Below are 17994 nucleotides of genomic sequence, written 5' to 3' on the forward strand. Positions count from 1 at the left end.
TATACGAATATATTGCTATTCATATAGATTATACACAAATGAAAATTATAGCTGAAAGAACAACTATAAATTTAAAAAATAAGTAAATGATTTTCATTCCCTTTTCCACATTTTATGAGAAAAGATGTCCGTGTACAATGTTAGAAAAACGTTTTGTCGCACAGGTACTCTTGAAGTCCCAGAAAGGAGGCAGTGCGCAAGATCGACGAGCGGCCTGAAGAGAAGGACTAGTTGATGTAATAAAACTAGTTTTGTTTCGTTGTATATCTGATCATGCGCACTGCCTTCTCTCTGGGACTATAAAGTATCTATGCGACAAAGCTTTTTTCTATGACTGTACATGTCACTGAGGCACATTGCAGGCAGGAAGGTGGAGCTTCCATGCTTTTTTGACACCGACACTAGAAAAAAGTGACATAATCAGCACTACTCAGTTCGTCTTTTGTTTCCGGGAAAGACTCTGTAACCAGACACATTATGATGAGATCAAAAATTCCTTCTTCACATGTATAGAACTTCAGCTCTTTCAATCCATCCATCTTCTGTCGCTCTGCCGAAGGAGCCAACTCGTTTCTTTTTTGGCATGTATCTTAAGCCTCGTTCACACTTTTCAAGTAACTTGAATTCAAGTCACGTGATTTGAAGTAACCTGAATTCAAGTCGTAGTTCAGACATATTCAAGTTATTTTGTTTTCAAGTAGGATAAAATGGCGTCGATGGAAGTTGTGCAATTAGGAATTTCTGTAGTAGCAAGCCTCCGTGCCAGGGAAATGATAAATATATTGAAGAAATGGAAGACGCGTTGTTCAGTATGGGTTAGGGATTAGATTAGTAAGAGAGATACACGACCACTGTCTATTACAAATAGAATAAGTGAAATCTTCAAGCAGATTTAATAATTGTTAATGTTAATGTAATAAAATATAAGCAGGTCTGATTTACCATAATTGAAAATGATTATCTTGAAGGTGTTACAGTTCCCAAAAAATCTATCAGCCACTCTGAACCATGCCAGTTTCGACCGAAAATTGTCATCCCTACAAACAACACTCTTCTTAATCCCTCCCATCTTCCTCACTTCTTTTATCTACAGTTTAATGCTTTTTAATTGTCTTTCATAATCTCATCTATGTACACGTTAAAATCTCTGTTGTTCAATTTTTCAATGAACTCTTCCTTCCTTGGAAGGTTCCTTTGCATTTATGTCATGAAACTTTGCAGTTTCTATAATCCACAGGCCTTCGTGAGTTTTATACAACTTCAGAAACTCAAATATTTGGTCATTATTTCATTTATTATTGTTTTCTATTATTTTTACGTTCCCAGTAGAACAAAAAAAAAAACAATCAGCTGTCATTTAACGCTCTTAAAACAGCTGTTAATTTCAATTCCCACGGTTTTCTCCTTGAATTCAAGTTATCAAGTAACGTTCACACTTTTCAAGTGTCGTTTCAAGTCAAGTAAAAAGTAGAAAGAGGTTCAACTTGAAACTTGAATTCAAGCCGTTAATTAATTTCAAGTAAACTTGAAACATAGTGCACACTTTTCAAGTTCGTCGAATCAAGTGACTTGAATTCAAGTTTTTGAATTTTTTGCTCATAGCTATAGAGAGCGGGTCTCGTGTCTACAGACTGCACTCGGACATGAGTTCGAATTCAGCATAGAGTGATTATCTAGATTTTTTTTCGAGTTTTCCTTAACATACTACGAATATCAGATAATTCCATGACAACTTCTTGGTCTTATCTTGCTATCACCAATTCCATCGCGCAGTTGGCAGTTCTATGTTAGGTTTGTTCCTGCAGCAGTTTCCAACCGTCATGAGCATGCGCACATCAAGTTTACTGTTTATGCAGCGATAATTCAAACTCTGACTGCTGATTGAAGCCTAAATCATATATACCTAGATTGCTCGGCCTTATAGCCTTTGACGGTAACAACTTTTGTCAGGTTTACTATGCTGCCATCTAGTTCTTACATAAGGAGTCACGTCATAACTCCCATTTGAATTGCATTAGCGACTGTACTGCCATCTCGTGTTCGTTTACGGCGGACGGGTGACGATCCTGGCGGTTGTTCTCTTCAAAGTGCTACCGATTTTAACATAGGGATGAGCAATCTGTTACATATGTGAACTGGGATTGAAGTCAGGCGTTCTTGCAGCATGTCCGACCATCACCTAACCGTTTCCTGACGATCAGAAAAATTTGGTCCACACCTGTGGAGTAACGGTCAGCGCGTCTGGCTGCGAAACCAGGTGGCCCGGGTTCGAATCCCGGTCGGGGCAAGTTACCTGGTTGAGGTTTTTTCCGGGGATTTCTCTCAACCCAATACGAGCAAATGTTGGGTAACTTTCGGTGCTGGACCCCGGACTCTTTTCACCGGCATTATCACCTTCATATCATTCAGACGCTAAATAACCTAGATGTTGATACAGCGTCGTAAAATAACCCTATAAAAAAAAGGAAAAATTTGCATGTCAAGAACAAACCAAACTCAACCCAGAATGACGCATGCGCATAAAACTACTTGTGCTCTACTTTTATTCACTGGACTGGCTGCAGACATACTTTTTGCATTTATATTTTATGTTTTCATGCTTATCTATCTTATCTACTAATTTCAAACCAATCATCTCGGATTCTGCGCAATAGTTGAGGTTGGAACAGTTTTCAAACAGTTTGTCAAACCATCACAAACTCGTTGCAGATACAAATCTATTAAATAGGCCTAACCGATAATAAAATATACATGGAGTATGTGTTCTATTGAGTAACGCGGCTACTCACGCCATTTTTACTCTACCGCTGTTTCATTATTGCAATATATTCAATTACTCAACGTCTTGCAATATCTTTACTAGAACTATGTGTGGGTGTGATCGACTGATGCATAGCTTTACTATGCTGCATTATTCACGTAGAACTACGTGTGGGTGTGATCGACTGGTGCATAGCTCTATTATGCTACATATTTTCACGTAGAACTACGTGTGGGTGTGATCGACTGGTGCATAGCTCTACTATGCTACATATTTTCACGTAGAACTAAGTGTGGGTGTGATCGACTGGTGCATAGCTCTACAATGCTAAATATTTTCGCGTAGAACTACGTGTGGGTGTGATCGACTGGTGCATAGCTCTACTATGCTACATATTTTCACGTAGAATTACGTGTGGGTGTGATCGACTGGTGCATAGCTCTACTATGCTACATATTTTCACGTAGAACTACGTGTGGGTGTGATCGACTGGTGCATAGCTCTACTATGCTACATATTTTCACGTAGTACTACGTGTGGGTGTGATCGACTTGTGCATAGCTCTACTATGCTACATATTTTCACGTAGAATTACGTGTGGGTGTGATCGACTGGTGCATAGCTCTACTATGCTACATATTTTCACGTAGAACTACGTGTGGGTGTGATCGACTGGTGCATAGCTCAACTATGCTACATATTTTCACGTAGAATTACGTGTGGGTGTGATCGACTGGTGCATAGCTCAACTATGCTACATATTTTCACGTAGAATTACGTGTGGGTGTGATCGACTGGTGCATAGCTCTACTATGCTACATATTTTCACGTAAAACTACGTGTGGGTGTGATCGACTGGTGCATAGCTCTACTATGCTACATATTTTCACGTAGAACTACGTGTGGGTGTGATCGACTGGTGCATAGCTCTACTATGCTAAATATTTTCGCGTAGAACTACGTGTGGGTGTGATCGACTGGTGCATAGCTCTACTATGCTACATATTTTCACGTAGAATTACGTGTGGGTGTGATCGACTGGTGCATAGCTCTCCTATGCTACATATTTTCACGTAGAACTACGTGTGGGTGTGATCGACTGGTGCATAGCTCTACTATGCTACATATTTTCACGTAGAACTACGTGTGGGTGTGATCGACTGGTGCATAGCTCTACTATGCTACATATTTTCACGTAGAACTACGTGTGGGTGTGATCGACTGGTGCATAGCTCTACTATGCTACATATTTTCACGTAGAAGTACGTGTGGGTGTGATCGACTGGTGCATAGCTCTACTATGCTACATAATTTCACGTATAACTACGTGTGGGTGTGATCGACTGGTGCATAGCTCTACTTGCTACATATTTTCACGTAGAAGTACGTGTGGGTATGATTATTTTATGTGTTGAAATATCAAAGAAATAGTGTTTCAAACCAGACCGTGTAGATTCAGAATCTGAAGAACAGCATACAGGCTGAAGTCCCAGGTTTATTGCAACGTGTCATGAACAATTTCCGGGTAAGATTGCAACAAACGGCAAGCTACCGAAGTGATCACTTGGAATGTGTCGTTTTAAAAAAAAAGAATAACATGCAAATAAATTACATTGTTCAAGCCATAACCTGTATTGTTTTGATATTTCTAAACCTTATAGTCACTTTAGAAAACAGCATGCTGAAATTTGTCGAAACCAACTGCTGGGCTCTGTGTAAGTCGCGAGATTTTATTACCGAAAGTTGACGCACTGAATCACCGCTAAACGGGCTGCTACTTGCTCGGTCATTTTTCTAGAGCGCCGTACTAAGTGAAGCCTGTTTTCAGGCGTACATCCTTTATTTTGGCGATATGAGTCACATGAATGACCATGACTAAAATACTTTATTTTTGTGTTTTTAATGTATTATTAGAATGCATTATTGATAACTGATGTACAGCAGGAGAAAGTGAGGTTATGTTGCGATTATTTTAGGTTATGGTAATACATTTAGTACTTATTTTAAGCATTGATCAGCAATAATTCCAACCACATTAACATTTTATATTATATTTGCGCTTTTATGTTTCGAAATGAATAATGGGTAAATATATAGGCCTACTCCTAAATTCATGATGGGCCATGTCATCGACATAGTTAATTATTATCATGTAATACAGCTTTTATAATTTGTTCTGTATTTCCCAATAGATTTATTTGAAAATTGTGTCTTGAAACCTAGTTCAGATTATGCATTGAAGTATGTGAATATCACATTTCATATCGTTTAGAATTTAGTTCTTTAGATAGACCTATCCTTATATAATATATCCATGTATATCATAGTCATAAACCAGTTCAAGCACTTAAAATAATTTACAAATATCATTACTAACTTTTGTGTATTATTTCATTCTTAATTAATATTTCATAATCCGTTTATTTATATTAACAGGTTAGGTACAACTTACAGCAGTAAAATTTTGGAAATATTCAACATTTTTTTCCTCCATTACTGTATCTTGTACAAAAATGAAAATTAGTGTGTGTAAAACACTGTTCTTCTGCTATATAAAAAAAATATTTTTACTATTAAAAATTATTTACATTTTTTTTTTTTTCAAAATTCACTTCTGTGCAGTGATGAAGCGTTTCCCTCATAACTAAAAAACTATCCAATATTCTGTGATGAAATTTTTTGTGTGTATTTATGCATGTCATATCTACAATACGATGCAAGATCACTTCTCTACTCTCGATAGATTGTCTCATAAAAATAAATTCCTTAAAAAATGGTCAAGTATCAGTTTTTCTTCTAACACAAAATAAAAATATATATATTATTTATTAAGGAATGTAGTTGAAAGAGCATGATATTGTAAACATGAGTTTCAGCAATAAAATAAAAGAGAGAGAACATGAAAAAGTTAACAAGTTTATGAGTAATGAGGGAAACGCTTCATCACTGCACAGTGAACTGCCACCATTTTGAATTTGAAAAAATAAATAAATAAATAATTTTTTTAAATCGTAAAAATATATTTTTTTTTCATACAACAGAACGACAGTATTTTACACGTACCAATTTTCATTATTGTACAAGATAAAGTGATGGAGGAAAAAAATGTTGAATATTTCCAAAAATTTTACTACTTTAAGCTGTACCTAACCCCTTAATAGACTGGTTGAAACACTTCAAACTACAAAATAGGAACAACTTTCAGAGCAACCGATACAGCTACGTACTGTAGACTATAATGATGTTAACAGTGTCGTACGTCTCTCAGATCTCAGATTAACGGATATTAAACTCCGTTATCAGATGCTTTTTCCTTGGCAATTTTACAACTTCACCAACTTTTCGTTCCAAAAAGAAGAAAAAGAACTATCAAGAACTATCAATGATATCTTATCTTGATTCGCGAACTGTTTATAAAATACTTGAAATACTTTACCGATATCTTACTAAGTTTTCGTGTAATATTTCATTCAGATATAACCTTTTATTTCAGTGTATGAATTTTCAAACTGGATGAACTCTATCGGCTACAATATGTATGAAAAAAAAAAAACCTTCAGAGCAATATAAGTGTACACGACGCTGTTTACACTGTTGTAACTGTCCCGAATCCTCGGGAACTACAGCTATTATACCTCAAAATCACATGAGTCATGCAAAATTTTTCCCCTTACGACTTCACCTTCTTTCTGTTCGTAAGGAGGAAAGATTCACCTGCGATAACTTGTATTGATTTATATGACGACTCTACTGTTTTGTATGTTTACAGGCGTCGCCGTCTAGATGCAGGCAGCGCCAGGCGTCACGGAATCCAGCGTCTGCGCGGACGACGTTAGTAACCTCCTCAGTGCCATTTCCGTGACGAGGGCACAAATTGCACCCCCGTACAAGAAAAACGGTGGCCATAGCAACAAAGAAACAATCGCTGGAGACATCGCTAGTTACCATGGACACAACAGTGACAATGGAAGTGAGAGTGACAGTGAGTGGACTGAAGAAGACCAGAGAGACGTCTCTAGTTGCCAGGACAACGCCTACTGTCAGTGTCGAGAACAAATGAACAATGCTAGTCAAGACAAAAGATGGCGATCATATAACTGGTTTAATTTATGGCGGGGGAATGCCTCCGCCATTAAAAACAATTCGTTGAAATTGTTAGGTGATCATGATGATAAAATTGCGAGTGATGTTGTTATATGTAATTCTAGATGTAGTGAAAATGTTTTAGATATAGAGTGTGCTCAGAATTCCAACATCGAATCCGCCTTTTCTAAGTGTTGTGTGTTAGATCAAAATGCTACAAATTTATTCAAACAAGATATATATAATTTATGCTCTGACGTCGATGTAACAAGCGATGACACACAGAAACTGAACCTGCCAACGAACAATTTCAGGTCATTTATCTTTGGACATATAAATCTATTTCAGTTTGCATTTAGACGTATAAATCCATGTACATTACCTATAGTTAATAATAAAGTTTGTTGGTCGTGTGAAGAAATGGGTAACTTACAAGGTTCAGAAGGTAAAAATAAAGGGGGTGGGGGTGGTAAGAGTCCTGCTAGGGGTAGGAAGGATAAGAAAGATAAGAAATCCCCCGCCAGAGAACTTTTAAAGCACAAATCACAGGCACCTCCTCCACCGACAACTGCTGCAACTACACAACAAAAAGTCGTTTCCCCCGAGGCTAGTCATGCTCCCGTGGCTTCGAATAACGGCAACCAGACCAGTGTACCTCCTGCTTCCGACAGAACCTGCACGGAGACTACCTACGTCGTCACCGACTCGTGGAGGCACGTAAAGAAACTTGCTATCAAAACACCGAATCCAAACAGTACACTACTCACGCCCCCTAGCCGAGATTCGAGCTCGGACTCCGTGTTCACAGATCCTCTAACTCCCCAAGGCTTTGCAGAGGCTCACCAATGCAACAAGACCCCCCAGGGAGATGATAACGAGAGTGATGACATGGGTCTCAGCGATAAGGACAAGAGAGGTTCGACGACAGACCTCGACGACGTCACCCTCACGCTTCTGGATAGCCAGGAGCAGTTGTCGACGGAAATAGACGAACCCGAGATGACGGCGGTGGTGCAGAAGAGACCTCAGTCCCACAGCCTGGACGCGCTGGACGAAGAGGATGTTCCGGAAGAAGGAGAGAAGAAAACCAAGTCCTTGGATGCTCTGGAGATAACGAATGGAGTGCCGGCTGTGCAGACGAGGACCTCGCAACCCCCGTCTTCGTTTACCCTGGTGAGGCATCGGAAAGTGGAGCTGAACCCGACTCGTCTCAGCGAACACTGCCTCATTGGCTCAGGTAATTGTCATTTGTTTATGTTGCCGGGCAACGCAGCAGTCACGTTTTTGTTATTGATGGGATGTGGCAGAGATATAGCGTTAAATTGATGAAATGTGCTTTCCCGTTTGATTCCTAAGAAACTTTAATTTGTTTACATTATGATTTATTATTATTATCATCATAATCATTTTTATCATTATTATTGCGTGTTTAGAACGACTATGCCCATGAAGAATGTGTGTTTATATATTCTTTTGGTGAGAATAATATCGGGTCCGTTTTCAAGAATAATTTTATCCATTATAACATAGTGGCCACAGTGTTATTTATAAGAATTTTTTTCCAAATTCCGCCGGAAATGTGTAGAAAGCATGTCATGCTTGCTTCTAGGACTTTGTCAGTCAGTTTTTATTAATAATTTCCCTGGTAACAGTTAACAATCGAATGTATTATTATTATTATTATTATTATTATTATTATTATTAAACCACCGGCGTAGCTCTGTCGGCTAAGGCACTTGCCTACCGATCTGGAGTGCACTCGGGCGCGGGTTCGAGTCCCGCTTGGGCTGATTACCTGGTTGGGTTTTTTTCGAGGTTTTCCTCAACCATAAGGCAAATGTCAGGTTATCTATGGCAAATCCTTGGCCTCGTCTCGCCAAATATCATTTCACTATCACCAATCTCATCGACGCTAAATAAGCTCGTAGTTGATACAGCGTCGTTAAATAACCAAGTAAAATTATTATTATCATTATTATTATTATTATTATTATTATTATCATTATTATTATTAACCATCGAACCAATGATACCATAATAAAGGACTGAAAATTTAGATATGGAGTAACCACAAAATTATGTTAAAATAGATTATTTGTACTACCATCTTGTCATTATGCGGTAATTATTATTGAACTTTCAAAATTTGGGCAGTTTCGTCAACGCTATTAGAAGAATTTTGAATGAGTATAGTGTACTAAGAAATACCAAAGCTCTTAGGTCAAGTAGTGAACATAGCAAGGCCGCAACTATACGATAAATAAATGGAGGAATCAGTTACTATGAAAGGGAAATGAATCTCTGTAACTAATATCGAGTCAAATGCGAATCTGATTATGGATGTGCAGCCGGAAATTCTCTCTATCTAGTGGTGTCACCTGTATTCAGATACGCAACAACGTAATTTGTTTGTGGGAGGGGGGGAGGGGATTTTGTCGTATGCAATTTTTATGACAAGTCTTACCATGATAAGTGATGCTTAACTGCTTACAACTATAAATTTAGTGAAGTGAAGGAAGGCAGCAAGGAATGGTACAATGTTATCGTCATTATCAAATTTTATTTACTTTTTGTTACTTCTGTTCTTTTTAAGAATACAATTTATTTATACATACAAGAATGTCAACTTAAAATGTGATATTAAGGGGACACTCTACTAAAAATGACAAATTTTTTCCTAATCATTTTTTTCAACCGAATTTTGAGAACATGTTTATTATGTAAAATACTAACAAAATCCAATTTTTAACTCCCAAATGTTTTTGGCTTTTAATTTTTTATTTTTTTCCTATTCTTTTTATAAATACTGTAATTTCAAACCCAAGTTTTAGTAGATCTCAATTTTTAAACTTCGTTTTTTATTTTTATGTTTTTTTATTTACATTCACAAGAAATAGAGAAACATTTCTATGTATTCATTGTATGAAATATCTCATTTATTCACTTTGAAAAAATTGTTTGAAATTTTAAAAATGTTATTTTTCCTATAATTCACGAAAAACATGTTAATAAAATAAACAAAATAAATGCATAGAAACATGCGGCTACCTCATAAATACTTGCAGTAAAAATTTCATCCAGATTGATTAACATTTGACATAAAAAAGTTAGTGTTGAATCAAGAAAAATAAAGTAACGGAAAAGTGGATTTAAAAGTAAAGGGAATATTTATGCAAATTAAAATTCTCCTCCGCTACATTCGTCTAGTAACTTCAGGGAGCCAACTTTAGAACAAAAGTTACTAGATTTGTAATCAGAAATTTGTAAAAAATAATTCTTTGATAAAAAAATATTTTTGACAGCTCTTTAAATACCACACCCCTTTACACTCTTAATTAAAAAATAAACATATTTGTAATTAGAATTGAACTAAATCCATTTAGGGTATGAAAATATACATTCTAAAGAAGTGAAATAGTCAATAAATTCTTTTTTTTGGAAAATTTTCATGATTTTCAGTGGAGTCTCCACTTAATATATAACATGCATAGGCCTATGTTATTACAACTTTCCGAAAATTATACTTCCACATTCATTACTTATAAACTTTTCCACTAACAAGCAAACATTCTGATGGGGTCAGATAAAAAAGTTTATTTTTTTTCTTTCACCATGTTAATAATGTCAGAAGAAATGCTTATGCAAATTTTGGCCACTCGACCGCAATTACGAGGGCCGTAAAAAATAAGTTCGCCAGGGACCGTTAACAGAAATAAAACACAATTTCATTGGAAAAAATTTATTGGAACAGATACAACAATTTGTTGTTGACTTATTTTCCAACATTTTCCCTACCGAATTGAAATATTTGTCATATCATGGGATCAACAGAGAGGTGCAGACGGCTGTCAAACGCTGGTTCCGATCTCAGGCTGACGTCTACGAAACAAGGATACAAAAATTGATCCCATAGTATGATAAATGTCTCAATTCCAATGGAGGATGTGTTGACAAATAGCGCAACAATTTCTGTATCTGTTTCAATAAATCTTTCCATGCAATTGTGCTTTTTTTCTGTAAACGGCACCAGGGAAAATCACTTTCTGGACGGTCTCGTAATTGCGGTCGAGTGGCCAAAATTTGTATAAGTACTGGTTTTGACTTTATTAACATGGTGGAAGAAAAAAATTCAACTTTTTTTTTATCTGCCCCCATCAGAATGTTTGCTTGTAAGCTGTCCAAGTGAAGTGCATTCAACCGTTCTTTGTATGCGTGGGGAATTCATACAGTACACGGAATGGAATTTTGGGAAGAGAACACAATGATCCAGCTCTGTGACCTTTTACGGTCAATTTCTAAGTGCATTTCCAAACCCACACTGGCTGACTACACTAAGGTTCGCTGCGTGCCCAGGTTTCGAGCAAGCCACCCCTTAGGCCAGCCCCCCCCCCTCCCGTGCGTCGCCAGCTGGCGTTCCGGGAATACTGTGGAATGATGACGAAATGGAGAAATGTTGACGGAATGATGTAGATGTCTAATATTGGGAAACGGGAGAATCCCGTGAAGAAAAAACAACTGCGACCTTGTCCGTCACAAGTGTCATTATGGATTTTTTTATTGCAAAAACTCCGGGCCTGATCGGAACTTGAACCCGAACCGTCTGCGTGACAGGCTAAAAGTCTGACCACTCAGCTAGCAGGGATCATACAGTACATGGTTCAGCCTTTTGTGGGTCACAGTAGATCGGAGATACGTTCTGATTTGTTTTAACGTTTTCAACTGCGCTCCACTGTTGCTGATGCGGTAGGAATCACCAAAAGAATTGTCTATACGGTACAGTAGTTCTGTGAATAACTTCTTGTTTCCTCATGGAACCCTTAATTTTTTTTATGCTCGACCATGCCGAAATGTAGTAATTATACGCCTGGTAGCAGTCCTTTAATGCATGTCATTAAAGTACAGGTGTTTTCAGCCAATGACAACTCAACTTACAGGTGTTCAGCCAATGACAAGTCAGCTTTGTACCGTTATAAAACCGCAAGTATCGATTATTCTCGGATATGCAATCGAAAGAGAATTAGCGAAAAGTCACGGAGGCTGGAAATCCCATACTGTCGCAGAAGGTTATGTTCTGTTACTATAATAATTAGCGTTAATTGTAAATAATATTCAAATAAATTCAATTTGTCATCTCGTTTTTCAATCTCGTATTCAATAATCAAGGTTATACCAAGTTTAACGGGATTACATCAAGGTCAATGACATTATTGTTCCTCGGAAAAAATCAATACTTTCGCGTCTGCGCACATCTCACAATTCACGACCTAGAACAAGGTCACTTCCGATCTTGTCAGATACAAATAAAATGTATACATCTGAATACCGGTAATTTCAAGTTAGAAATATGGTCGAGCATAAAAAGTCGTATGAAACTCTCCTATAATGGTAATTAAGAAGCTCGTATGAAAATTATGTAACTCGCTTGCGCTCGTTTCATAAACATCCATACTCGCTTCTTAATTACTATCATTATAGGCTCGTTGTATAATGTACTATTCTAGAGACGTTTATAAACTCTACGGGTGCTATTCATAGACATTTCGCTAGCCCGGGCTACGAGCGTGCTAAACAGGATTCATATCATATCATATCATATCATATCATATCATATCATATCATATCATATCATATCATATCGCTGACACTGGTTTATGAATATGAAAAACGTTAGTTCGCTGATCATCCACCGAAAGCCCGCGCTAAGAATGTCTATGACTTTACATGTTCTTCTCAGTTATCTAATATTTTAGGAGAGTAAAAACTATACAGTAAAACCTCTATTATCCGTGGTAGTGAAGGAGGTAGGCTGAACGTTTAATCGAAAAAATCGTACCATAAAAGATATTCGTAAATTTAGTGAATAATGCGGACACTTTCGTAATTTCCTCTATAGTCTTGTATTGAACACGCTAGGTAGTGGCTCAGAAATTCACTGATTTAAGTCTGGTGGTTAACAAATTGGTTTTTAAGGGACAAGGAAACTTCTTGTAATGGCTGTCTGTGGAAGATAGTAATAATGGAGGTCTCGTGTTGTAGATTTACATAGTTTACACAATTTTTCCTTGATTTTTATTAAATTGTACACAGTTGTGATTCCAATCTCGTATTCTGAGATGAGCCACAGTTTCTCGTCTCCCAAACCACTCAGTTATTTGCACTTTTTTACATTTAGAATAACACGATTCTTTTGATACCCGTGGAATACATTTTATATAGAAGTACGACAACTCAAACAGAGACCATACTGTGTAAGGGTATAAAGTTGTGTAATAACTCTCTCTAGAAAAAAAATAACGTGCTAATATAATGAATGATATAGTACTTCATATATTTCTGTAGCAAAAAAAAAAAAAAAAAAAACGCGAGAGAGAGAGAGACAGTCGGATAATCCGCCAATCGGTTATTAGGGAGACGGATAATCGGAATTCTTCTGTACTATTTACTATCTCTGAATCTTTATGGGGTAAATCTTATCCCTTACCTTCCACCGTTGTTGCGCCACTGTCTATACATGTCATTAGATCCTAGTTTGCAGGTTCAAACCCAACCGAGCACGAACTTTTAAAAGCTATAAAAATCCTTGAAATGATTTCCTTTGAAGGAAGGTATTTGTAAAATCGAGAGACTCGTATCACAGATTTACTGCCTCTGAATAAGAGGGCACCACGCGAAACTTACAGGCCAATTCCGCCCACGTAGGTAGTATACGATCAGCACACACGAGTAGCCTAAATGGATGTGAGATGTTTCATTCCCATGCAGGACATGTTATCTTTATACCGTATTAGCTACATGGAAATTATTATTATTATTATTATTATTATTATTATTATTATCATTATTATTATTATTATTATTATTATTATTATTATTTCCATAATTCTGCACTCATGGGTTTAATTTACGGAAGGAAAATAAAGATAGACCCAGGATGTGTAACCTTAGTCTTGTGTTTGTCTTGTGCCAATACAAAAGACTGTCTTACACCAAACTGATCACATGACCAGATAGAGAATCCTGCTCCTTATGAATGTAATACTTACTTACTTACTTACTTACTTACTTACACCTTTTAGAGGTTCATTGCCGCCCTCACATAAGCCCGCCATCGGTTCCTAACCTGAGCAATTACGTCTCGGCCTTCCTAAAGGTCTTTTTCCTCCGGTTTCTCAACTAGTACTCTATATACATTTCTGGATTCGCTCATACGTGCTACATGCTCTGCCCATTTCAAACGTCTGGATTTAATGTTTCTAATTATGTCAGGTGAAGAATACAAAATCCCATGTGAGTCATGTGGTATTATTATTATTATTATTATTATTATTATTATTATTATTATTATCGAATTTAGTCCACCGCTGTGGAGTAACGATTAGCATGTCTGACCTTGAAACGAGCGGGCCCAAGTTCAAATCTTGGCTGGGTGAAATTACGCGGTTGAGGCTTTTTCCGGAGTTTTTCCTTCAACCCATTAAGAGCAAATGTTGGATTAGCTTTTAGCGCTGGACCCTGGACTCATTTCGCTTGCATTATCACTTTCATTTCACTTACGTGCTAGATAATCATCGCAATTGATAAAGCGTCGTAAAATAAACCATAAAAATTATGGAATGTATGTTGAGAAAATTGTTGGCAGATTATGATAAAAATGGGTTTTGATAGTAAATCTAATTCAGACATTTTATATAAGATGTGCTTTAGATAAGATATAGGTTATATTAAGGAGATAGACAAGAAGATTATATTAAGAACAGAATGAATAAATGTAGAGCAATTATAGGAATGCTAAATACTGTAGTGTTTCGTGGGATAGAAATATAACCAGAGAAAATGAAGTCCAAATACAGTACATAGGCTAATTCAGTAGTTTCTTTTTAGTAGATTATTTTACGACGCTGTATCAACATTTTAGGTTATTTAGCGTCTGAATGGAATGAAGGTAATAATGCCGGTGAAATGAGTCCGAGGTCCAGCACCGATAGTTACCCAGCATTTACTCCTATTGAGTTGAGGGAAAATCCCGGAAAAAACCTCAACCAGGTAACTTGCGCCGACCTGGATTCGAACCCGGGCACCTGGTTTCGCGGTAAAACGCGCTGTTACTTTACAGATGTGGACTAATTCAATAATGAGAAGTACTGTTACATATAGGGCTAAAACATGGAACCTGAATAAAAATGGACAACCAAAACTATTGTTAAAAGTAAATTAATTTTTAAAGAAGATCAGAGAAACATTCAAAATTAGAAACGATTATGTATACAGTTATAAGAGATAAAATTAGCGTTAAGATTTCTGTGCCGCAATATGTGAGGTTAAACTATTATTAAAAGTAAATTAATTTTTAAAGATCAGAGGGACATTCAAAATTAGAACCGATTATTTATACAGTTATATGAGATAAAATTAGCGTTAAGAATTCTGTGCTGGAATATGTGACCTATAAGCAATTGTACTGGTATGGCCATGCGAGAAGAATGCAAGGGGAAAGTTAACCTAGAAAGGTGTTGGAATAATGTCCATCTAAGAGAATAAATGGAAGAAAGGTCTCGAAACTCATGGATGCAAGTCAGAATAGAGATGAGAGAAAGAGGACTGCAAGAATTGGACTGAACGGGTAGGGGCTAGTGAAGAAAAAGATAAACTTCAGGCGCAGAAACAAGTGTAGCCTATACATTTTAATTATGTTAAGGCCTATTTTAAATTATTATGATTATTATTATTATTATTATTATTATTATTATTATTATTATTATTATCATCATCATCATCATCATTATCGTAGTTCAGTCCGTTTGGCCATTTTTATGATTCATACATATTTATGATTATGTTTGAGACCTTTATCATTAAATTTTAAGCTTATTTTCTTCCAAGACAACGCCAATCCTTGTCTAAAATTTTCTGTTATTGTGCATGTCATTTGAAAACTCGCTTAGCCCGTAGTTCAGTGGATAAACAAACTAGTCTAGTTCTTTCATAAAAATTGACTTAACTTTTGGGCTCACATTCTTCAATTTTATCGTCCTTAAAAATCGATTACACTTGGTCGGATTTGAATCCGCGAACCTCGGCTCTAATGGCAAACACATCAATCACTAGACCACTTTGCATCATGTCAGAGCACTAGTAAAATTTTACTGACAAAACTAACACGATGTGAATTCTAGTATTAACTGTTTGAGAATATGACATTGCAGTGATTAAAATTGGGTGAAAATTCTACATTTCTATGAAATAGCAAATACGAAAAGCCTGAATCCCATAAGGGCAAAGGCCTCCTACAGTAGTGTAGGGTAAGCTGAAGGTCTACTACTCTTGGGGAGCCAGTCCAAGAGAGCTTACACTGTACACTTACAAATTAACCAGATAAACAAACTATACAAACTAACACGAAAACCTATACAGACTAATCACATAAATTATACTGGGACATCATATTATTTTACTAACATTTTTAATATTAACCTGGCTATACCTTTGGATTAACGGTTGAGAACCGGAAACACCGTTTGCTACCCCCTTCCACGACTGGAGTTCGATGATGCCTGCGTAAAATACAAACAAATCACTTTACTAGGTATAGGAGGGAAGAAAAGTAGTTCATCCATTTACATAAACTAGGAAATATCATGATTTTGAGTTTGATAATTTTCATTAGGTTTTTGTTTAATCAAAATACAGTACAGTATTAACAATAAGTGTTTTTACTCACGAACTGAGTTATCCATGCGAACGTATTCATTATGTAATGTATATTATACTGTATACAACACATTAGCCTACAATATATAGAATGAAGTTAAATTGAAAAATAATCATAATATGAATATTTATACACATTTTTGAAAGTGGTGGCCGTTCATTTCGATACAGGCTTCAGTTCTTTTGTGCACATTATCGCACTATAGACTATTGCATCTAATTCCAATTACCTATCAGTTTCGTCCTTCGTACTAGTAACTCATGTTGAAATAATTCTGTACCTACTCTATAAAATAGTGCCTTACATACTGTAAATTGAATCTTCACTTCTGCCGGACCCGCACAGATAAAATTACTCAGACATGCTATCTATTGTCCGTCCAAGTGGTTATGTCGCAAGATCGTAGAAAGAAGTGAAATCACGTGACAGTTAATTACTTAACAGGCCCTTTTATTTAAGTTATTTTAAACAGTTGTATAATATTACGTAGATGTCCAGTTCCTAACAGAAATTAATGTTTTCAGAAAAGCTAAGAAGCCCAGCCACTAGCCTTTACGGAGGGGCGAGCAGAAGCAGTTGGGGGAAATCGGGATGCGACGTAGGCAAATAGAGGACAGTACCTGTGCGAAAATATGATTCATTATTGAAAGCTCTTTCGTCACTGGAAAACGCGAACATATTTCTGGAACGTACTATACTCACTAATTCAGTACTGTTTATTATATACGGCCTTGCTTCTGTGTGGAGGACAGTTGGAACTTCATTAGTAGAAGTGGTGGGAGTGAAGTACAATAAAAATTGAAGTAAAAATAAAATGATGTCCCTGTACAAACTAAACACCCACAAAAGTTATACAAACTGAACACATAAATTAGTATACAATCTAAACACCACACACAAACTATCAAAACTAAACTCACAAAAAAAGCTATAGAAATTGAACACCTAAATTATACAGTCTTAACACACAAAAACTATACAAACTGAACACACAAATTATGACCTACAGTCTAAACACGCAAACTAACTTACTTACTTACTTACTTACTTACTTACTTACAAATGGCCTTTAAGGAACCCGAAGGTTCATTGCCGCCCTCACATAAGCCCGCCATCGGTCCCTATCCTGTGCAAGATTAATCCAGTCTCTATCATCATACCCCACCTCCCTCAAATCCATTTTAATATTATCCTCGCATCTACGTCTCGGCCTCCCTAAAGGTCTTTTTCCCTCCGGTCTCCCAACTAACACTCTATATGCATTTCTGGATTCGCCAATACGTGCTACGTGCCCTGCCCATCTCAAACGTCTGGATTTTAAGTTCCTAATTATGTCAGGTGAAGAATACAATGCGTGCAGTTCTGTGTTGTGTAACTTTCTCCATTCTCCTGTAACTTCATCCCGCTTAGCCCCAAATATTTTCCTAAGCACCTTATTCTC

At 36.7% G+C, this 17994-nt stretch overlaps 1 protein-coding gene across 7 annotated transcripts in view; it reads left to right on the forward strand.

Moving 5' to 3' along the window:
• The window catches only part of ed (echinoid), a 927271-nt gene that overhangs the window by 683231 nt on the left and 226046 nt on the right, over positions 1 to 17994 (forward strand). For 6 of the 7 annotated variants that reach the window (XM_069847996.1, XM_069847999.1, XM_069848000.1 and 3 more), the window contains exon 2: positions 6531 to 8081. In XM_069847996.1, coding sequence (XP_069704097.1) covers positions 6545 to 8081 — 1537 coding nt within the window. In that variant the 5' untranslated portion in view covers positions 6531 to 6544. Of the gene's footprint in view, positions 1 to 6530; positions 8082 to 17994 lie in introns of those variants that run through there. The other variant, XM_069848005.1, reaches the window with a different exon arrangement.

Source organism: Periplaneta americana, chromosome 15, assembly GCF_040183065.1.
Source record: "Periplaneta americana isolate PAMFEO1 chromosome 15, P.americana_PAMFEO1_priV1, whole genome shotgun sequence".
In the NCBI taxonomy this organism is placed as follows: Eukaryota; Metazoa; Arthropoda; class Insecta; order Blattodea; family Blattidae; genus Periplaneta; species Periplaneta americana.